Here is a 23,252-nt window from a genome sequence, read left to right on the forward strand (position 1 = left end):
CTCTCACACACACATTTCTCCCTGCACACTGAAAATTAGCATCAAAGGGTCCCCTTTGTGACATGATAATTTTCTATGAGAAAGGGTTAAAAGAAAATGTATGGGAACGCATACTGCTTTACCACCCTTCATCAGAACTGGGCCCCAGCCTCATAGATACTCACATTTTAACCTTGCTCCTCCTCCCGATTTTTTTTAAAGTCATAAAATACATCAGCAGAAGTCTAGTGTCCAGATCAAGAGAAGTCATAGTACCACTCTATTCTGCCTTGGTCAGACCACACCTGGAGTCCTGTGTCCAGTTGTGGGCACCACAATACAAGAAAGGTATTGGCCAGCTGGAATGTGTACAGAGGAGGGCGACCAAGATGATCAAGGGTCTGGAAACCAAGCCTGATGAGGAACGGTTGAAGGAGCTGGGTATGTTTAGCGTGGAAAAGAGGAGACTGAGAGGAGATATGATAACCCTCTTCAAATATCTCAAGGGCTGTCACAGGGGAGAGGGAGCACGTGTGTTTTCTCCTGCTCTGGAAGGAAGGACACAATCCAATGGCTTCAAGTTACAAGAAAGGAGATTCTGACTAAGCATTCGGAAAAACTTTCTGACAGTAAGAGCAGTTCGGCAGTGGAGCAGACTCCCATGAGAGGTGGTGGACTCTAACTGAGGTTGGATGGCCATCTGTCATGGATACTTTAGCTGGGATTCCTGCGTGGCAGGGAGTTGGACTAGATGACCATTGGGACACCTTCCACCTCTAAGGTTTTATGAGTCTATTCTATGATAAAATACATGGACAATGGCCTGCAAGACTCAACCATGTTTCCCTTCAGTGTAAGGCCAGAAGTGATCCCAGAAAGAGGTTCAAAGTCACCAGCTGCACCACCACCAGGATCAAAAAAGCAGCAATCTCAACTTCCCCCTAAAAGATCCAAAGGGAATTCTTCTATCTGTAGAGGCGCCAGTGCAAAATATATGAGGAACCACCAGCTTTATGGTGTTGTGTATATTGTTAATATTTGGCAGTGGCAGAGAGAACACAAGAGATGGGGGGAAACAGGCAGTGGAAACAAGAGATGGATATAAAAGTGTTGGGGGAACCAAATCCAAGTGCTTTCCTTCCCACAACCAAGATCAATCCTTACGACTCAGTTAAGCACACAGTGCACTATCCCTCCCTTTAGCTCCCAGCATTAACACCCCTCGACACCTGAAGGCTGTTACTGCGCCTCTCCCAATCACTGTTTCGCAGGCTAGACGTATTTTATCGCTCCCCATACATCAACCCTTCCTAGCCTGGCGATATCTCCTCTGAGCGGCTGCCTATTTATCATCGCTTCCTTTGGGATTTCAGTGCCCAGAGATGAGGACCAAACTCCCCGCGTGCCCTAGAACAGTCTCGGCAATGCACAACTCTGTTCTCTTTCTCTCTCTCTCTCACTTTTCTGAGGCCAAACAGCATCAGATTCTTTTGTGGTTGTACAGCATCACAAACTGATGACCAATTTTAATCTATGGCACCACTGAAGCATAATACATCACAGCCCACTGTAAAACCTGACGCGCAGCTCTCACAGGCTTGCCGCCCGTGGGGTCACTGGCAATAAAATCGAGGCTTGTAACAATGCCATCGGAGACAACTGTCTTTCGCAGGCACCGGAGAGGGAAGAGCCAATTTTGATATTAGTGTTGCAGTCTTGTGAACCCGAAAAAGCAGCGTTTGGTGTGGTTACGGGGCAAATGCTTCAACGTGAGAGGCCTTGGCTGAAAAGAGGCTCAGCTCTGCTGGAGCGTTTGGAGCAAGGCAGAGAAAGTGATCTGTGCAATAAAGGGATACTGCAGAAGTTTGCAAAAGAATGAGTGTGCAACACATACTTGGCCACCACCTGCAGCAGCAGCTTCCAACACTTAAAGAAGTTAGCACAAAATCAGATTAAAATGGAAGCACAGGTGATTGGCTCCATCGCTTTGCTGAGCTCAGTCTTGGCTGCTGAAAGGCAGCCCATCCACACCAACACACAGGTGGTACAACGAGGCAATGATTGGATGTGCCAATGAATGATCTCTTCCATAGCGCCAGGGAATGACCTGATAACAGGTCCCTCAATGAAGCTGTTTGATAAGAGGTTCAGGGCTGACAAAAAAGAGCAGTACTTCTCCAATTCTCTCCAACTCGGGCTGGAATGAAAGGGAGAAAGTGTTGTGTACTCTTCAGCCGCTCACCAAAGTGGTACTTTGAAAGAAGAAGCCCAGATGCAAGTTGACAGAACTACATGAATCAAGACAACAAACTCTTGCTTTGTAAATCTTCCAGCGCCGCAGCGATGTTTTCTTTCTGCTTATTAGCATGCACTTTGGAGAGCTCTGGGCACCTCTGGATGGGCATTCAATCCCATTTACACGGCTGCATTACGGAAACATGCATTTGGCATCAATAATTCAGAAACACTTTGTTTGAAAGTTCAGATTTGGGGAAACACACATGAAGTCCACGCTTTTAAAAACAGATTATGTATCCTAATAATAACCAAGTCACTCTATGTTTAGCGTAAATTGAACAAAAGCATGTGATTAGGTAGATGAAGCTTACACACAGGGAGCTATCTACAACCCTGAGGTTTAGAAGCCTCCATGATCGGTTAAACAACCTCAGGATAGGAGGGAAGGCGTGGGATCTAGAGGACCTTCACACAATTACCTATCTCAGAATTCCCTGCCTAGCATATCCAGTAGATCCATATTTGATCCCAATGTATCCATTCATGCCTCATATTTCCAGGATCCTTCTATTTGTTTTAGGTGGAAAGGTTGAAGAAATTGGATGCATGTCCTTATGTCCCTCAAACACTCTCTCTCCTACTGTGCAGAGTGTTCTTCCAGGAAGACAATGATGTTAACTGTTCGCAAATCCCCCCGGGTCTGCGTCTCTTTGCCTCTATATACTTTTGGCTCCTGGATGTTCTGGGCTTCCTCTTGCCCTGGTTCAGTCTCAGCAACTCTTCTCCATGCAACTCCTCTCATTATACTTCCCCCAAATTCTTCCCTCTCACCTGTTTCCTAGCCCATCCCAACAATCAATTTCCCCCACTACGCCGCAGGGCAGGATCCACACACAATCTATTGGCTTGAACACAGCCCAGAAGGGTACAATACGCATGCCAAGCTAAGCTCCACGTGCACCTTCTCCATGGCAAAAGGTCTAGAAAATAAAAAGAGCCGGCTGAATCAGACCAAAGACTTATCGAATCCAGTATATGGTTACCATATGTTTTTCAATGAATCCGAGAACACTTTTTTTTTTTTTTTTTTTTTTGAAGCTGAGTAGCAACAGGGAGTCAGTAGTGGGGATGGTGAGGCAAAAGACCTGGGCCCAAGCACACATGCATATTGTACAAAGGTGCAAAGCCCTTCTTTCACACCCTGTGAAACATAAATGCGCAAAGTTTTTTAAAAACTGGGCAATGGCTTGCCGCCCACCCATGACTCCCGAGCCTCCCCTGATCTGTCAAAACAAAGGGGGCAGGAGATCTGTACCGCTGGATGTCCCTGGTTCCCCCTTGGCAGTGGCGGAGGCAGCGAGCAGCTCCTGAAGCCAGCCAGAGCCAACTGCGCTACCAGTTGCAAATCTGGGGACATTCCAGGGACAAAATTTGTCCGGGGACAGATTTGCAAATCTGGGGACTGTCCCCAGAAACCGGGGGTGTCTGGTAACCCTGACCCAGTACCCAGTTTGCCAGGGCGCAACCAGATAACTCTAGCACCTACACGCAGGCGTCTTTGGGTGTAAGGCACAAATTCAGTGCTTTTAAGAAGGCTCCAGCTATAAATGAAATGTCACGGGATACTGGTGGTGGCCGGGGTGGGGGTGGGGGTGGCGCAGTGTGAGCCCCCCGCCATCCAGAACAACTGCAGTACAATTAACAGCGTAAGCTTTTAATTGAACACTCCCTCAACAGAGAGGAATGCAAAACAAGAACAGGATGTTGGGGGGGGGGTCCCCATGTCACCGTCTTCATAAAGCCTATTATCAGCATTCCCGCCGCCCCCCATTTTGGGGTGTGTGTGTGGAATAGGAATACATTTTTGGAATATGTCTTACTTGCTTTGCACCAACATTTCACGTAGGCTCACCCCAAGCTGGAATGAGAAAGAGGCCAACTTCCCAATTGTAAACTTCTATGGTTCTGAAGTTGGAGAGTCAATGCTGGCCTGGAGGTAAATTTCCCCACCCAGCTGCCCCAAAGACCCATTTAATTAGCAAAGAGTGTTAGCTCCACATTTCTGACATACGGAGGCCTCCAAGAAAACATGACTCAAGAAAACATGACTCAAGCCAATCCAAAATGAATGTGACCCTTCCGTGCCCATAGGAAGAGAGAACAAAAGACTGCGAAGGCTGCAGGCCGTGAAATTAAAATGTTCACAGATACAGTGAAGTAACAATGCCATGTTACGGGGGGGAAGAAACGTCTTGGAGGTTTAAGTGCACAGCGAGAACGAGAGAAATAATTTATGGGATAAACAGAAGGAAAAATGGAAATTTCTCACTGCAGATTTCTACTCCCAGGGGCTCCTGGAGGGCAGTCCTGGAACTTCACATCCAGGGCAGGATTCCGGAACAGAAAGCCATGTTTGGTCTGTGCTCTGTGATACCTTTTCTCTGAACGCTGCCCCTGCACATGCCAAGGATTTGATCTCCCACGGCTTGGAAAAGTGGGGACGCCCGCATGGTTGACCAACAGTTTTCCAGTGAGCGGAAACATCAACTGAGGTTTCCAAGGTGGAAACACCCCTTAGAGGATGCGCTGTAAGCCCCCCAGGAGGTGGAGACTTCCCCAGCACCAGTGGCATAGCGTGGGTTGTCAGCACCCGGGGCAAGGCAAGTAATTTGCGCCCCCTAACCCGGGGCAAGGCAAGTAATTTGCACCCCCCCCGCGCTGCACCGTCCCTCCCCCAGATAGTCCCTCGCTCTCTCTCCGCACCGCACCGCACGCCTGGCACCCTCCCCTCCACAGTGGGCGGCGACCCGGCGGCTCGGATCAGATTCGCACAGCCAGCACTGCAGTGAGAGAGAGTGAGTGAGCCAGGTAGGGGCAGAGAGCTGCGAGTGCGAGCACCCCCCCCCCCAGATGTTGCGCCCGGTGCGGCCGGCCCCCCCTGTACCCCCCACGCTACGCCACTGCCCAGCACCATACAGTGTTTTTAAGCCAGTGTGATAATGAGATAGAAGAAACCTGCCTAGACGTGCCCCCTACCCCCTTGGAAACAAACAATGCCCCCAACATCCAGAAACACAAAGTCCTATCGAGACAGAAATAGACATCTAAGGTGCACCAATGCTTTTTCTGGGAAGATGAAGGTTTTGGAGAAAATGGCAGAGGGACTACCTCTTGGGACTTATGGAACAGTGAAGTGATTTTGGGGACAAATGAAGGGTCCTGCAAGAGAATTGATATGTTGTAAACTGCTTAAAAGCCTGCTTTGGTATTAAGTGATATAGAAATGGAGCAATAAAATAATAATTGCAGGAAGTTGCACGTGATGACCTTCTGGATAAAACGCTGCCTGCATGATACAGTGTTAGTCAGCAAACCTTTTTAAATGATGGAATTTGTAGGAATCCAGAAGCTCTGGATCCCTACAAATCCCATCATTTAAAAAGGTTTGCTGACAAACACTGTATCATGCAGGCAGCGTTTTATTTCCTCAAGTGAGAAGATCTCTGGGCTAATAAATTGCAGTGCCGCTCATAAGTTATGATGCCGCTGAAATGAGATTGACAGACACACGCGCCGTCTGCAAAATGCATTTGCTGTGTCCAACTGCAGGGGAATGGGATTAGAATGCAGCCCCCAACCCTTTGCCCAAAACAGCGGGAGAGGGGCAGGAATCGAGTTCCAAACGCGCACAAAGAGAGAACTCCTGGCAATGTGAGGTGTAGGCAGAACTCATCCTGCTGGAAAATCGCCCGAAAGAGAGTCAGTCTAACAGTGCAAAGGTCATTTCTGACAAGGCATGTTTTTCACACCCTATTGATCCAAGACAGCACATAAGGGGGAAGAAAACACACCGCTGAAATGTGCCCGCGTTCTGTCTGCTACACATTTAATAAAATCTGCAGGGCTCCAAGCTTATTACATTCTTCAAACTTTTACTCATTTCATCCCAGTGATTTCATTAAGTTAGATGGCGACATCTTTATTAAAAAAATAATCAAAATTGAAATGTTTCAATAAACCCAATTTTGGTTTTAAGTAGTAAAAGATGATTCAATGCAGACGAAGCAAAAATGAAAGTTAAAAAGTACAATAGCATTAGAGGGTTTGAAAACCTCTTCTTAAAAAAAAAAGGAGGAAGAAGACTTTTAAGAAAGCCCCAAAGGAAATAAGGGGCTTTTTGGAGGTTGGTGTTTCTATTCATTGACCCTGCAGAGAAAAAAGAACAAATTTCACACACACGCACACCTTAACAAGTTACTCTTGCTAACTATTCTAGGCATGCATGCATCAAAATCTTGCCAAGTTTATAAGACGGAAAGAAGCAAAGGAGCTGAGGAAAAGAACACAGGTAATTCAGCATCAAGCAGAAACCGCAGAAGCAACAGCAGTGCCAGGAAAACGCATGTTATTTGTGCAAATAATAAAATCTGTTCCAAATCCACCCAAATAACCAACTTTCAATCCCTTTCCTTTCAGTCTCGGGGGGGGGGGGGACTGGCTTGTGCGGTGTTTTGTATTAAATTAGCAAGCACAAAAAATACATCAAGCCACCTTAGTTAATGAGAAGGGGTGAGGAGAGGAGAGGAAAAAGAACAGCTATGGTACAGTGGATGTAATGCAGTATTGGAAACACCCAAATCCAGAACAGGCATCATGCAGAGACTGCCAAAATGCAACACACAACCACTGCCTCTCTCTATGTGTTATATGGGGAGGGAGAGAGGGAGAGCGAGAGCGAGTGAGACCCAGGTTACACGTCAAGGTAAACCACAGTTAATGGCTTACTATGAATGTGCAGATAGATCTTGCTTTGGTTCCTGCCCTAGCACGAGCAAAAATATTTCGGAGAACCGGAACAGCAGCAACCGTCATCAATTCACGCCCCCAAAGCCAAGTCTAGACTGCCCTGTCCTGGTCTCTGATCCATAATTGACTTCTGCTCAATGATTGAAACTAAGACCTTCATGTTGAATATGACTATGGACTCACATGAACTTGTCTCTACTTATCAGCTCTTATCTCTAATTCTGTAATGAATTATTGTGCTATACATATCTTCATGAGTTTGAGTTTGTAATCTCTGTTAGAATTTGTAATCTCTATTTGAGTTTGTAATCCTCGTCAGAATACATACTTTTGAATGGATCAGTTTTTGTTAAAATAATAATATTTTTTTTTTATTCAAAGTTATAACAAAACATATTTTCCAAAAACATATCCTTATTCCACCTCTGTAGTCTGAAGTAGCATGGGCCACTCCATCCCTTCCTAAATCTGCCACCTCATCCTGCAAAACTAGGAGACAGACAAGGCAACTTATGAAACTGAGACCTGGTTTACACGTTTACATGCATACAGGTAAAGTGTGACTGATGAAACACATGGAATAAGGTATACTTGACTACACTGGGGAGTCAAGACTGGCTGCAGTTTTCATTTGAGTGAACATGCACCCTTCGTAGCAATTGCCAACCAATATTTGACACGACCTGAAATCGCATGGTCTGAGAAATGTACTCATTGGGTGAAAGTTTTGAGCAGGGTGTCAGATTTAGGGGGAAATGGCAGAGGCATCTTGTGGGGGAAATGGATGCATTCAGCTTAAAGAAAAACGATAATGTGATAAATGGTGTGGGTGGGTGTAGAATGATGCATCAAGACAGCAAAAGATAGGAAGGAATGAAAGCATGGGCAGTTCACACTTGGAACATACACAAGGCAACCCACACCATACCATTCAGTCTAAGGTTTAAAATGTTAACATTGTTCTCTGGATTTCAGACATGCTGCTAGAGGTAAAGGTACCCCTGACCATTAGGTTCAGTCGCGGACAACTCTGGGGTTGCGCGCTCATCTCGCTTTATTGGCCTAGGGAGCCGGCATACAGCTTCCGGGTCATGTGGCCAGCATGACTAAGCCGCTTCTGGCGAACCAGTGCAGCACACGGAAACGCTGTTTACCTTCCCGCCAGAGCGGTACCTATTTATCTACTTGCACTTTGACGTGCTTTCGAACTGCTAGGTTGGCAGGAGCTGGGACCGAGCAATGGGAGCTCACCCCATCGCGGGGATTCAAACCGCAGACCTTCTGATTGGCAAGTCCTAGGCTCTGTGGTTTAACCCACAGCACCACCAGCGTCCCTGCTGCTAGAGGTAGGTGAGCATTAACTAGATAAAGGGCTTCTCCTGTTGAAACAAATATAAAATGAATGACCAGAACTATACTATACTTAAAGTGGATGGTTGGATGCTTGGCGTCAGTGCAGGGAAAGCAACATATGGATTTTGCAGGGCACTGCAGATGTGCGTTTTGCAACAACTGATTTGTTCATGTAACAGCTTAATAATAATATTTTCTCCAGGTAAGTTCAGTTTCTGCCCCTCTACAATCCTCCAACATGGCTGTTTCATGCACCTTTTATCTTCAGACCTGGAAGTGGAGACAAGGCCCATTTTAGGCCCTTATCTGGGCTCAGCGTAAGAACATGCAGTGATATAAGAGCAACTGTGGGCATGGAAAGAGATACGGGGGCACAACTGAGGGAAAGGGATCGATGTGATTCATAATCTGCTTTGAGAGTCACTGAAGGGGAGTCCCAGAAAAGTAAAAAGCCTGCGACAATTCGGGGGTACGTGCCGAATCGTTTTCCAATGCCGTGTCAAATCATTACAACAGATGCAAAAGAGGAACTCTGCCTTTTTTTTTATTTTTAAAACTTTTTTGGGGGGGGGGGCACTGTAGCACTGCTTAAGCCAACAGGAACATGCACAGGGGAAGACAATCATGTAAGATGCTTGTTTCAGAGTTGCTCCATTTCTGAGGGGTTAACAAACGGGGGACGCGGGTGGCACTGTGGGTAAAAGCCTCAGCGCCTAGGGCTTGCCGATCGAAAGGTCGGCGGTTCGAATCCCCGTGGCGGGGTGCGCTCCCGTCGCGTGGTCCCAGCGCCTGCCAACCTAGCAGTTCGAAAGCACCCCCGGGTGCAAGTAGATAAATAGGGACCGCTTACTAGCGGGAAGGTAAACGGCGTTTCCGAGTGCGGCTGTGGCTCGCCACAGCAGCGATGTCAGGCTGCCCACGTGACCCGGAAGTGTCTCCGGACAGCGCTGGCCTCCGGCCTCTTGAGTGAGATGGGCGCACAACCCTAGAGTCTGTCAAGACTGGCCCGTACGGGCAGGGGTACCTTTACCTTTAACAAACCACCAGAGTTATCAAGAAAAGGAATGCAAATGGCCAGTGAACTTAGCCCTAGAGCTCCTTGCGGCTCTTCACTAAGAAACACCCATCCCTGCTCCTTCCAGCTTGTCCGCCATCTTTTTTTCTGTCCATTAATGTTTCTGGGACCATTCTGCTCCCTGACTCTATCCACTGCTCTATAACTCATTCAACCTGCCTTGGTGACAAGAATCCTGGATCCTTCCCCAAGCCCTGTAATAAAATCTGAGAAGTTCTGCATTTGGCGTGTTAAACCCACCACAGGATTAGATACAATTTGGACCTGGGGAAAGTGGCGCGGGAGAATCTCCGAGCCCGACATCGAACAATGCAGCTCTTCCAAAGAAGCAGCCCTAAAAAGAGTTAAGCCAGCTCTCTAATGTGATTTGCACTTTATTTTCCCCGGCTTATTCTTAGTTTCAAAACCGTAATCAACTTATTGTCACACCACTGAGTGACGGAAACCTTGCCAAACTACTTCAAAAATTGACAAGGTTTCAGTTGCACTCAACAATCCCAGAAGACACATCCACTCATTTTAATATAAAATCCTATCAGAGTCGCATAGCTGAATAGCGGAGAAAAAAAATGGAAAAAAAAAGTTTAAAGGACAAGTAGCTGAAAGAGAGCTCTCCCCTCCCACCTCTCCTTCCAACCACACACCAGCAAAGTTTGGAAAAAGAGATGATCAAAAAGACTCAACGATCCAATGCTAGATTAATGCAAATATCTGCCTGCAAGCAAGTGTACTATTTGATTAAACTGGCATACATCAAGTACAATTAGAAAGGTTATTTATAACTAAGAAATACATAATTCTGTATTTTAATGAGGGTGACAATTACAGCCGACAGTTGCTAATTAACATTAATCCATTTGCACTGGGAGTCAGGGCGTTCCTGGCAGGATTTCACATTCTCGGCAATGGACACAATCCGTTGCGTCAAGCTGGCAATGGTGGGTGGCCCCTGGGATGAGCAAGTTGCCATCTTAAACACAAAAGGCACCTTGCTACACTGTGCCCGATCTATTCCAAAGCCTTAATTGCCCACATGGAACATCATGGCTTCTTGTTGCCTTATAAATGGAGGCTGGATTTTCATGCTGGCCGCTCCCTGTAGACTTGTGGAGTTTCAGGTCACATTACAAGGAGAGCGAGAGCTAATTTTATTTCCTAAGCCAGCCATGGGTTTATGAACAGTTCTGAATGGTCCAAAGGAGGTTTGCAGCACTGCCTGCAGAATGCTTCCTTCTCTCATTGAAGGAGACCAGGAAATCTCTTGCTGGGAGGGTTCATACCTTAGTGCTTTGTGATTTTCGAAGGGAGCCTTTTCAGAAAAGCTCAAGCTTAGAAAATGCTGTATGCACACCTTGCACCCATGCTCCAACAACGTGCCAACACTGCATGCGACTCCCTCACCATCACTCCAGTCCACTCTTGGTTTATTTGACCCTGATTCGAAGGATCGAATGGGGCGAGGTTCAAATACCAGTCTCCGTTACATGTGGAAGTTAATGGTGTTGGAAGCCTGCAAATGCTGTCTAAAGCAGCGGTTCTCAACCTGTGGGTCCCCAGATGTTGTTGGACTACAACTCCCATCATCCCTGATGATGGCCTTGCTAGCTAGGGGTGATGGGAGTTGTAGTCCAACAACATCTGGGGACCTACAGGTTGAGAAAGGCTGGTCTAAAGGGTGACTCGCATTTTTTCTTGAAACAGCTTCCATGAGGGACAGCACCACCACCATTTCTGATGCGGACTAATTGTATGTGGAGTGATTTTAATGGAGAACTAGGCTCCCTTTGAAATGCCAGGCTCATCAGAATAGGACCGTTGGCCCTCCCCGCTTGCAAGACATGGATGGTTCAAATTTTATAGTGTTGCAATGCCTGGCTAGCCTTGTGACTGGAAGAACTTGCTCACCCATCTTTGCTCCCGGAAGAATCAGGTGGCAGCTGTAGCCACGAACACCTTCTGTCTATCAGACAAGCTGGCTGCATCTCTGGCCTGGAAGAATGATCTGGCGACTTTCATTTATGCCTCGGTAATCTTGTGGACTATGCAGTGGCGTAGCGTGGGTTGTCAGCACCCGGGGCAAGGCAAGTAATTTGCGCCCCCCCCCCCGCTGCACTGTCCCTCCCCCAGATAGTCCCTCGCTCTCTCTCCGCACCGCACCGCACGCCTGGCACCCTCCCCTCCACAGTTGGCGGCTCGGATCGGATTTGCACACCCAGCACTGCAGTGAGAGAGAGTGAGTGAGCCAGGTAGGGGTAGAGAGCTGCGAGTGCGAGCGCGCCCCCCCATATGTTGCACCTGGTGCAGCTGGCCCCCCCTGCACCCCCCACGCTACGCCACTGGGACTATGCATGGCTTCCCTTGAGAAGCTTTGACTGGGAGAAAAGCATGGCTGCACACCACAGGACCCCCGATCCAATCCCCAGCAACCCCAAGGCTGAGCCAGGAAACACTTCTCCCTGAAATCCTAGGAGCTGCTGTCAGACAGTGAAAGGACTGACCGGGTACAAGGAAGTTTCCTATGCTTATCTTCTTCCTTTCCAGACCACCTATTAAGATCTAGGTACAGGAAGGAACATTGTGCTCTGGGTTCCATCTTTATATGGAGCACCATCAGTGAAAGTCTGGAGAACATAAAAGCAGTCCTTAATGAGAGAGGCCTTTGATGAGTGATAGGGTAACCGCTCTGATCTTCATTCTAGCTTGTTTTAACCTAATTTTTTCCCAAAAAACAAAAAACCTGTTTCTGCTCACAGGGCCTGCATTTTATATTGTATTCTGTATCTTTATATTTATTTGGTGTGATTTACGTGGAATTGTTAATTGCTTTGAGCTACAGGAAAAACAGTACATAAATATGATACATAAATAATGAGGGCACTTATACAGTCAGATGGAGACAACGAAAGGGCAGAAATTCAAAGAGAAAAGCAGAATAAAAATCAAATATTTAAGATGATCTTGGAAGGATGAAGAGGAAACATCAACGGGTGCCCTGAAAACGGCACAAGCAGCAATGGCTTTGCACCATGGAGAGAGGCTTTAGTGAAACATTCAAAGGACATCTTAAATTTAAGAGCAGCTCAGCAGCAGAGGAGCAAACTGTTTGCAGGGCTTGCAGAATCTTTTGCCTTAGAAACTGGAGGCACTGAAAAGGCAGGAGTTTCAAACTCTCTCTCTCTTTCCCCAGCGAACCCTTTTTGACTTGCAACTTGTCCATCATGTGCTCTCGTTGCAAAGCACCCTTTCACACTCGGGCAAATCTAGGCCTCTTTCTCTTTCACCCACCAGTGTGAGGGAATAGAGAACTCATTCTGCACTTCCTATGGTGACCGAAGGAACTCACTGCCAGGGATGACTGTGCAAACCTCCCTCAGGGAAGGTAAGTAATCCCATTACTTATGATCTCACTAAGGAAACCCAACCAGCAGTTTGAAAACTGCCGGGTTAAGGTGCATGAAAAAGGGTTGGCTGAGTTGTGCCAGTGTGCCACCGTCAGGAAACTACAGGCCATGCCAGCTCCAAATAGGAACTTTAGGTGGTTGGGCATGGCTAGTGGTGTATTTTATTCTCTGCAACTTGAATAAGCTACGAAATAAGTGAAGGCACCATGAACTTGTCTAAATCCAGATCGCAAACTTTGGGAGCTGTTGGGTTGCCCGACATGAAACTTTTGAATGCAGACCACCCATAGATCTTCGAATAACGGGCAAGGACTTGGGCTAGTTTGCTTGAAAAATCCGATACAATCCCTCATCATCACACCATTTCCTAGCAAAAGTTACAGGCAGTTTCCCATTTGGGGAACAATCCACCAGGAAGTTCTCCTGTGGGTCTGGACCAGAGATCTGGGGTGCCACTGTCCATTTCTATTGGTTTGTGGCTGTGTATCAACATAAACGAATTCATTTCCACAGGAAACCTTTGAGGAAAAGGGGCCATCAAGAAGCTACTGACCATTTGGGTTTTCTTCCTGAAATGGGATCATGGCACAAGTTAAGGTGGTGGCAGCAAGGGAGGTGTGGACGCTCGGATTTCTACAAAGAACCACAAGCACCCTATAATGCACCATTTACAAAGTGCTGTAAATTCCATATTTATTTTGCGAGCGCAAGATAGATAGCTTATTTCTGCATACAGAGGTTGCCGGCTAAAATCAGGATAAGCAGTATTAATGTCCTATGGTCAGTATTATTGAACCTCCAAAGCAATAAACTACGAGTCGATAAATATTACATTTGCAACATAGTTAACATTCTCCTACTGTCTCTGGCACTTATTACACATTGTAACCGCAAGTCTACAATACATTATTCATATTTGGGGTGTCACTGAGTGATGGATTGCTGTAAGAGAGGCTGTCCTTTAAATAAATCAACAAATAAAAATGCAAATGTTAACATTTTCAGCCACAACTTTTCCCCATCTTGAATGGGGGGAATGAAAATTTCACATTATATCGACAGCAAGCAGAGAGAACAATTAACAACCTACACAGTGAATAAGAGAGATTAATTTGCCAATGTCTGCTTTTATCACTCGCATACGGAACTATATTGGACTTTTCATGATGTTAGTTCTCCTAAGGGAAAAAAAAGGGGGGGGGACTTATCTCCTCCCCTATTCAGAACTTAATTCACCATCTTCCCCCTCACAAATCTTTTCTCCTCAAAACGTTTAGAAATTAGATCACCCCTCCCCCTTTAATATTAAAATTTTGACTGAGAAAGGGCACTTCTCCTGAAGTTTCCTCTTAACGAAAGATGTCTGAAGAATGCAAGAAGCCATGTCAAAAAGCAGAAAACAGTTCCCCGAGACGCCGAAATCTCAAAAGCAGTTGCCGTTCTAGGCACAGCTAATTCATATTTTTATTTACTAGAAAGCGTTCAGTTCAAAGGATCCAGCGTGATAATACGGCACTGTGGACTTATTCAATATACAGCTCTGGGCATTGCATTTTACATCAAATATTAATTTGTTTAAAAGTCCCCAAATGCACATCTACCTGATCGGAGATGTGCTGGGCAAATCATGCCATTCCTCCTAACAGCCCCCAAACACAAATTTGCACAACGTAATTTGTTTTTCTAAAAACTCCAAAGGATGCAGCCGTTGCGGATCTCTCCAACGATAGTGTCTCTGAGTTATTACTTAATATGTGCGCTACAGGAATGTGCAAGGACGGGCTCTTCATTGCAACGTGAGCCAAGTTGACTGCAAAGATAAAACTTTCGGTCAGGGGGAAGGCAGGCAAACCGCAGGAGGAATCCTGCCACTCCAGGCCCCGGATGCCTGATATTGGCCAATCCATTTGGTCTGGGATGGCAAAAGATGATGCGGGAGTCACGGGGGCCGAAAATCGGAGGGGAAGGCAGCAGCTTACTTTTATTCTGTTTCAGTTGTTTGCTCTCATACGCCTAAGACATTCAACTATGACTTAATACTCCTCAGGAGTGGGACACCAGCAGCTTGACTTCTCCATCCTTGAGGGACACCACTGGCCAGGCCGTGGCAGTGAAGCAGATGTGCCCAGAGGCAAGACCAGGCAGAAGATGTGCTCCCCATCACTGCCCTATTGTGGCCACTGCGTAGGACCATGACATACTGTATTTTTCACTCTATAAGATGCACCAGACCAGAAGACGCACCTAGTTTTTGGAGGAGGAAAACAAGAAAACAAATATTCTGAATCCCAGAAGCCAGAGCAGCAAGAGGGATCGTTGCACAGTGAAAGCAGCAATCCCTCTTGCTGTTCTGGCTTCTGGGATAGCTGCGCAGCCTGCATTCGCTCCATAAGACACACACACACATTTCCCCTTACTTTTTAGGAGGGAAAAAGTGAGTCTTATAGAGCAAAAAATACGGTAAGTAGTTTGACAAAGATCATTACAAAAGTAACCATAAAAAGTGGCTTGCCACTGTAAAATGAGAAAGTCAACTGTTTAGAACAGGGGTCAGCAAACTTTTTCAGCGGGAGGCTGGTCCACTATCCCTCAGACCTTGTGGGGGCCGGACTATATTTTGAAGGAAAAAAATGATGCAAGAGCACCACAAGCCCCGGTGGCTGCTTACCTGTGTCTTGCGAGGGGCAGGGGCTAGCGTTGGCAGGACAATGAGCGGCGCATGAAAGGCCTCCGGAGAGGGGCTGCTTAAAATGGCGGCCGCTCGAGCGCCACTGCTGCTGGCACCCACAAAGCCCAGCCCCCTTCCTCCTCTAGGCAGGGTGGGGAGAAGCCAGGAGGAGGGAGGAAGGAGGTGTTGCCACCGTGTGAGGGAGAGGGAAAGAATGTGCGCACTGGTGGTCCACGCAGTGATTCCCGGACCATCCATGGGCTGGATCCAGAAAGCAATTGGGCCTGATCCAGCCCACAGACCTTAGTTTGCCCGCCCATGGTTTGGAACAGCATGTGATGGCTGATGGGAGATGTAGTCCAAACCATCTAGAGGGCACTAAGTTGGGGAAGGTGATTTAGAAGAAGTTGTAGCTACTGCTTCTCCTTTCCCTTCTGGGCAAGATGGCACCACCGTGGTGACAGCTGGGGAAGGGAAGGAGGGAAGAAGAGGCCACCACTGGGAGCTGGACGATGACAGCTCACCCAGGCTGCTCCTTTCTTTTCCATTCCCCACAGGGCGGTTCAACAGGTACGGCTGACTTCTCACAGATCTGCATCTTTTGCTTTGACATCGCCCTGCCCGGCTCCCCTCAATTATTTCTGATTTCTGCTTGCCTTCCCAAATCAGTCTCAGGAGAGGAGAGGAAAATGGAAAGGGATTTAGGTGGGTGGGGCTGGGGGATTTGTTCCTCCAGACCCTCTTATCCCAAAAATTACCAGCAGTGATTACCTGGCCACAGAAAATTAAAGAAATGGGGGAAGGAGGTAAAACAGTGCGTGCATGCCATAAACACTTGTGAAGCAAACAGCCAGAGCAGAAAGTGACTCTGCACATCTGCTACTGGGATACTGGTGCTAGTAATGCAGGGAGCACTAAGTTGAGAGCACAGGCTGCATCACTCTGAGTGATGGAAACCTGCCAGTGGCTGTGGGGACCCACCTGTCTTCTCCTCCCTCCTTCCAATGCTTCTTTTAAGGCATTTATTTGGTCACTGTGAGACCAGGATGCTGGACCAGATAGGCCATTGGCCTGATCCAGCCCAGGATGCTGGGCAGCCCAGGATACTGTACCGTACAGTGGACGCTCGGGTTGCGAACGCGATCCATGCGGGATGCATGCTCCTAACCAGCAGCGTTCGCAACCCGCGTCTGCGCATGTGCGGATTGCAATTCCGCGCTTCTGCGCATGCACACAGCGCGTTTTAGTGCTTCTATGCATGCACGGCCACCGAAACCCGGAAGTAACCTGTTCTGATACTTCCGGGTTTCGGCGGTCCACAACCTGAAAAAACGCAATCTGAATCGTCTATAACCTGAGCTATGACTATACAAATCCATTCCTTTTGCTTTGTCCCTCCTCTGTTTGGGAGACCAAGCTCCTCTCTCCATCTCCCCAACCTGCTCTTCCCTGACCCTCTCTTGTGCTTGAATCCTGCTTGACGGATTCCCACACGGCCACAGTGAGAACACGGTGCTGGACTAGATTGGCCACTGGCCTGATCCAGCAGGTTCTTCTTACTTTCTTATATTAAGAATCAATCCCTACGAAAGCGAAGGCAGCTTCTGTCGCTGATGCTTGCCAACGCTTTGCATGAAACCTGGCTTGGCTCTACTTGCAAGAAGTTTAAATAGCCAGAAGTAATTACATATACTGCAAACTCAATTGGTTTTCTGCCTGCCGCTCTCCTTCTCCCCCGCCCCGCAGCCCTCCTGTTAAGGCTCAAGTTTTGTTCAGCAAGTTTCAGCCCCAAACAAAGCAAACCATTAGGGTTAAACCGTTAACTGTGGATTCTAACAAACATGCTGACAGATCTTTAACTTTAGTGGCACACCAGCAGCTATAATTCTCCATATTGATTAATTTAGTTAGTTAAACCTGCAATCTAAGCTTATAACCCATTCAGTGATAAATTGAGACTGACCTGCTGCCCAAGCAGGTTTCGTGGATGAAGAATAGGATTGGGTTTAGGTCTCCCACAGAAATACTTGTCCATTTACCATTTTCAATTAGAGAAGCCCATGAGTAAGGGAAAGCAAAACAGGGCTCTTTAACCTGGTCAATTATACTAACACGCTGCACCAAAAGGGGCGGGGGGGGGGGGTGAGAAGGGAGAAAGAAAAAGCACACTCAAAGGGAAGGAAGAGAAGATTCGGGAAGAGCAGGCACCACACTGGACAACCATTTATTGTTGTTATTATTATTATTTAGCACAAGATGTAGAAAGGTCTGAAAGCAATTTAAACACAAGAATGTAGTTGGACAGGATAGCAGGCCATGAGGTCATCAGCTGGGCTCTGAATTCCTCCAGCTCTCTCTCCCCCTGGCCGAGAAAGTAGGAATGGGTTCAAGGGTAAGATAGAAGCTCAGCACTCAACTTTTACCTGCTATGAAGCAAAAACCAAAAACAAACCTCTCTCCTTCATCATCAGCACCAGTACCAGAGTAATCTACCCAACCAGGAGAAGACGGTGGAGAAAAGTTCTGTGTCCTGGCCACATATGTTTTCAGGACTGCAGCACAGTGTGTTCCCTCTCCTGATGGGGGATGACCCAAGGTGGACAGACAGAAGGAGAAAAGCACACTGGTACTCAAGACCCCAGAAGGATCCTGCCTATATATGGGTAGACATTAGGAGCTACGGTGACATATTTTGTGCTGAAATGAAAGTTTCAAATCTAGCACATCTCGTAGTCTACGGCAGGGGTCAGGAATGCCACATTTGGCCCACCGCCATTTTTGCCATGCCAGGGAATGCTGCGACTGGGCCCAAAAGGGGTTGCAGAGCCCCTTGCAAGGTGCTTTGAAGACCCAGCTATCAGCAGGTGTGTGGGGCTTCAAATTGCAGCGTTGGGCTTTCTGCAAGCACCAAGGATCGGCTGGTTGTCAGCACTTCAAGAATGCTTTGCACAGCTGAAACCCGGGCAAGCTACAAGCAGATTGTCAAGCAGGCATCACATCAGGGAAGTTTTTCAGACAATGCATGGCCACAATGGATCCTGATACAAGCATGAAAAGAGAGCCAATCAATGAACAGTCAAGGACTGGGGGGACCCCTTGCTATAGTATTGGCACCAATGTATGCAGCCAAAAGGGACAAATAGGAAAGCGTTCCAAGCCTACAGGGCTCTTTGGATCTAGGTTGGCGAAATAACCTTTTGCATCGTTCATGAAGGAAGGAGTCGTGGATTCTCCAGAAGATACTTACCCTTTCAATCACCCTCTTGATCAAAGAAAAAGTAAGTTTCTGTTGTGCAAGTTTGTCAGTCAGAGCCTTTAACCTACTCCTAAAATGCTTGAATGCTCAGCCATTCTGTGCAAAAACTGGATGGGATGACCGAACAGGTACACCTCTTCAGAGACGTTCCACTACTGAAGCCCTTTACAATCTATGTTAACATGCTCTGTTTTAAGTCTTCTTTCACAAGACAGAATCCAGCAATATGCAAAGTCAATAGGCTGTGCATTAAAAACACTAACAGGGAAGCTGATTTTATAAAGGCGAGGGGGGTTTTCAGATACTACAAAACTTGAATCCATTTTGGCCCAACGCGAGGGCCCAGCACAGTATGGTTTAAAAACGGGCTCTGGAACAGTTGCTCGAATTTTGAGTTCCTGAACTCTCCCAGGAGTTAAGTTTTTCAGAAGCCTGCACCTTGAGAGAACAGGCCCTTCTCAATGGTGGTGGCCACATGTGTGGAACTCCTTGACATGTATCAATTCAATGGACACCTGCTTCAATGGCTTTAAGGAACCAGGTTACACACCCCTGAATTACCTTGCCAGCCATAAGCACAGTCTAGTGTTACATGTGCACCAATGCTGAACAGGATTTGAAACCAGGGTTTAAAACAGCAGTGGAAACCCCAGTCTAGGAGGAAAGAAAGTTGGGTTGGGCAGATGTAATGGTAAGCCATGATTTAAAACTGGCAAGTAATTTATGTCCAAAGAGAAGGCTGGAGCACCAACGCTCTAGTCTGTTTCCAGATTTGCAAAGAGGCAGAATAACGTAGCAAACACGCTGGGTCAAAGGGTCCCTGCTCCAAACTGGAAGTGCCCACGTCTCTTGCCATCAGCACCCCCCATTTTAAGCTGACCATTTGATGTCCAAAGCTAGGATTCGTTTTCAAACCGGGCTGAGATTTTCATATAATACATTCTCAGCGTTGAGAAGACCAAAGTAAAGGCAATTGCTGTTATTAACCTTATTAGCCCAGAAGAAAAACAACTCTGCTTTTATCCTTCTGTAGTTCTTCACAAGAGCAATATTGCCATTTAAGGTTTCTGAAGGTGACTTATCAGAACTGCTGACTTAATGTGATTTTGTTGCTTGCCGTTAAACAGCAAAATAACATTTGTATAAAATGGCTTAAAAGAAACACATCACGATAAAATGTGGTGCAATTTGGTGGGAGCGAGGGCAATGACACTGGGAGGATTAAAAAACTTAAAGTGGACTTTGAAGGGAAAGAAAGGTCTAAACACAGCGAACACCATCCCTTTAAATTATTTACAAATGTATTAAATGTGTCAGGACTTATAACTTAAAAATACTTCCCCCCTCTCAGGCTCTAAGTAAAAATTAAAGCATTAGAACTTGGCATATTCCTGCATTTCTTATTCTAACAAGCAATTTAAGGCTTACTATAAATGTCACAGGATATGGCAGTTCTAAGTTTATATTATCCAGCTTGAGCAAAACATGAAATATCACAGAAACTCAGCTGCTTCCCCTCGTATCTGGGCGAATTTGATGGTTGCGTCTGAGGAATCTTAAACCAGAGATTACCAGTCATCTTACCGTGAGGTGTCATGCTGGATTGGGGAGGTGGCCGCAGTTACAAGCTCTTTTCTGCTGCCTGTCAGTCCGGGGGATGTAGCGGCATCCTTCCGGGAGGCTGAACTCATCCCTGCAGAACACGATGGAAGACAATTACGATGGGCATTAGAGGCCGAAAAAGTTTTGGACAGCCTTTCTTGCATTATTTCAGAACGCAGGGCCCAAGTGCCGTGCTATTCCTCAGGGAACTTTCTATATGGTGAATCGGCAGCCATAGGAGTCGTTACTCTTGACAGGTATGGAATGGAATATATATTTTCAGGGCCGCCTGGAGTCATAATTGCATAATACACCACCCACAACAGACTTTGTGTCAGCGCTGTGGTTTTAGCAAGTGACTGGTTCCCATCCCCTAGTGATCATCCAGCCAATCCTGGCAAACGTCATCCCCAGATCACCAGCATTCTCCGGAAACCAGTAGAGAATTCTCAGTGCAATTTTAAATATGCACAGTTATTCTCAAAAGCACAAAGAACTGTCTCCTCTACATTCTGCTTTAATTCTGAGGCAGACTCATTTCTTTTGCAATGCCAAAGCCTCGTATTAGCTGGACATCTGCAGCGTAGAAACCAATCTTGAAATCAACCCACAGGGAACATGAATGGAGGAAGGGACCACTTTCTTTGAGAAGCATATTCTGTATATAGAAGACTAGAAGACATCAGAATATGTTCACAAAGCACATATAGAAAACATGTGAAATAAGGCAATAACTTGCCTAGAAAGGGTCTGAAAGAGATGTTTTCTCTGGGAACCAGGTTTGTACATACTTAATTTGGACGCTTTAATTAAGAGCTGTGGTACATCACAGTAAAAGCTGGGCTCTCAGGAGAGGGAATGAGCAAAAAGGGCCTTGCTCAGAACTAGCTGGAGATGTTCGGGACTGGACCTTCTTCAGGGTCACACCTTTCCCTCCTCCCCCTTTTTTGGAGGGGGAGGAGAGGCCAGAATTATTTTCCTTATTAGTGAGATTGTGGGGAAGACTGAGCACATTTATTTGCATGCAGAATGTCCAAAGTCAATCCCTGGTATTTTTCTAAGTAGGGTGAGGAAAAGCTCCTGGCCAAAGCCGTCCAGAGTTTCAGATGTAAATGTAAATACTGATCTAGGCGGAACAATGGTCTGCCTCAGAATTACAGTTTCTTATGATTTGTGGACCAGCTGTCTTTGACATTCACAGTGCTGTTATCAATAGTTGGTGGAGTTCCCGAGGCAACTACAATGACTTGGAAGAGAATTAAGCTAGGCATCAAGGGACTGAAGTTATTTCATTTCAATAGTTTGATTATAATCTCCAGATGACAACTGTAGGACAATACTCTCTAAAGCAGTGGTTTCTAATTGGGGGTCCATGTAACCCACCCAGCGGGGCTGCGGCAACATTCACATAACGAATACTTCAAAAGAGGTATCAATTTTTTCAAAAGTAGGGTGTCTGTGGATTGGCTTTTGAAAAACAGGGGGTTTGCATTAAAGAGCTAATTGGAAACTGCTCTAAAGCATAATTGTGCAAACCCTTTCTCCTGTTGCTTCTGGTTATGAAGTTTAAACTTGATTTTGAAGCTGGTTGCCACAATAGAGGACCAAGAAAGGAAACACCTCAGCCTAACTTTAACCTAAATAGCTTCCATGCAAAGCCATCCTAGAAATAAATAAGAGTATGTACCTAGTTTTCTGGTCATGAAATGTGCTACAAGAGATAAATGTAAACAGCGTCCACAAATATAAAGGAGCTGGACCAGTTCCATCATTTGCATATGATTCCCCATTAAGGAGGGTGCAAAGGCATTGCATTATACTGGCAAAGTGGTCTTGCTGTTTGGGAGTGCCTTACAAGACTGGAGTTTTGTTTTTTTAAGCAAAAACTGGTGGGCAGCCCAACACATAGGCTAATTTAAAGTAGGCTTTGATGTCCTACTCCTGTAGACAGTGCAGGAAATGGGACTTTCTACTACAGTGGCTGGTTCCACGTGGTAGTGGCAAGAGTAAAGTGGTCACCAAAGTGTGCAGTACTGCCCCTTAGAGGGTGGTGGGATGACCTAGGGGGTGCTAAAGAGGTAAAGGGGCAGCAGGGGGTGTTAAGAAGAAAAGGTGTCGCGGGGGGAGGGGGAGGGGGCGCTGGAACTGTAAATGACCAGACTTTGAAAAGCTGGTGTTACTGGATTAAGTTCATCGTTTTAAAAAATTAATTAAACTAAATAGTTTTAATTGGATTTTGAATAAATGTGCAATTAATTGTTAACATTTTGAATTTTACTGCGTTATTATCTTCCTTAGTGGGTCGTGCAAACAGCTATTCTGAATAATGCCTTTTATAGCGTGGGGAAGGGGGCACAGGGGATGAGATTATGGAAGAACAGGAGCAGTGGCCAAAAAAGCTCAGGGATTTCTGCTCTAGTAAATTAAAGGAGCCCTGGTGTACTAAGCACACGCAGCCCGAGGAGGACAAACAGCCAGCGGTTGAATCCTTTATTGACAAAGCGTTCACTTACAGTGGCTTCTAAGGTGCACAGAACACGCAGAAACGCTTCTGGAGACTTAAGGAGCTGGCATCATGTCCTCAGACTGATGCTCCAAGCAGCAGCGTGACCACGCCTCTACCCAAAATTAAGTACCTTCGTCTGATGGAGCACGCACAAGCAACCTTCGACTTCCCCTACACAGAAGATGCCACTGAGCCTGTCTTTTTAAGCCCTTCCTCTTCCTGGGAGTATAGCGGGGAAGGGGATTCTACTGGACCCTCATCTCAGGCATCGCCTCCTCCTCCAGCCCTGCCTCCTGTCTCATTGGAGGCACAAAACCCCATAAATCGCTGCTCCCTTCCGGTGGATCAGCCTTGGGTCCCACAGACTC

The 23,252-nt window shown here is 46.5% G+C and overlaps 1 protein-coding gene across 8 annotated transcripts in view; it reads right to left on the reverse strand.

The window, feature by feature from the left end:
• KIAA1328 overlaps positions 1-23,252 on the reverse strand; it is a 228,162-nt gene that overhangs the window by 8,060 nt on the left and 196,850 nt on the right. For all 8 annotated transcript variants that reach the window (XM_083402910.1, XM_083402907.1, XM_083402908.1 and 5 more), the window contains one exon: positions 20,361-20,469. In XM_083402910.1, the coding sequence (XP_083259036.1) occupies positions 20,361-20,469 (109 nt within the window). The remainder of the gene's footprint in view (positions 1-20,360; positions 20,470-23,252) is intronic.

Source organism: Podarcis tiliguerta (genome assembly GCF_965153285.1).
Source record: "Podarcis tiliguerta genome assembly, chromosome: 11".
NCBI lineage: Eukaryota > Metazoa > Chordata > Lepidosauria > Squamata > Lacertidae > Podarcis > Podarcis tiliguerta.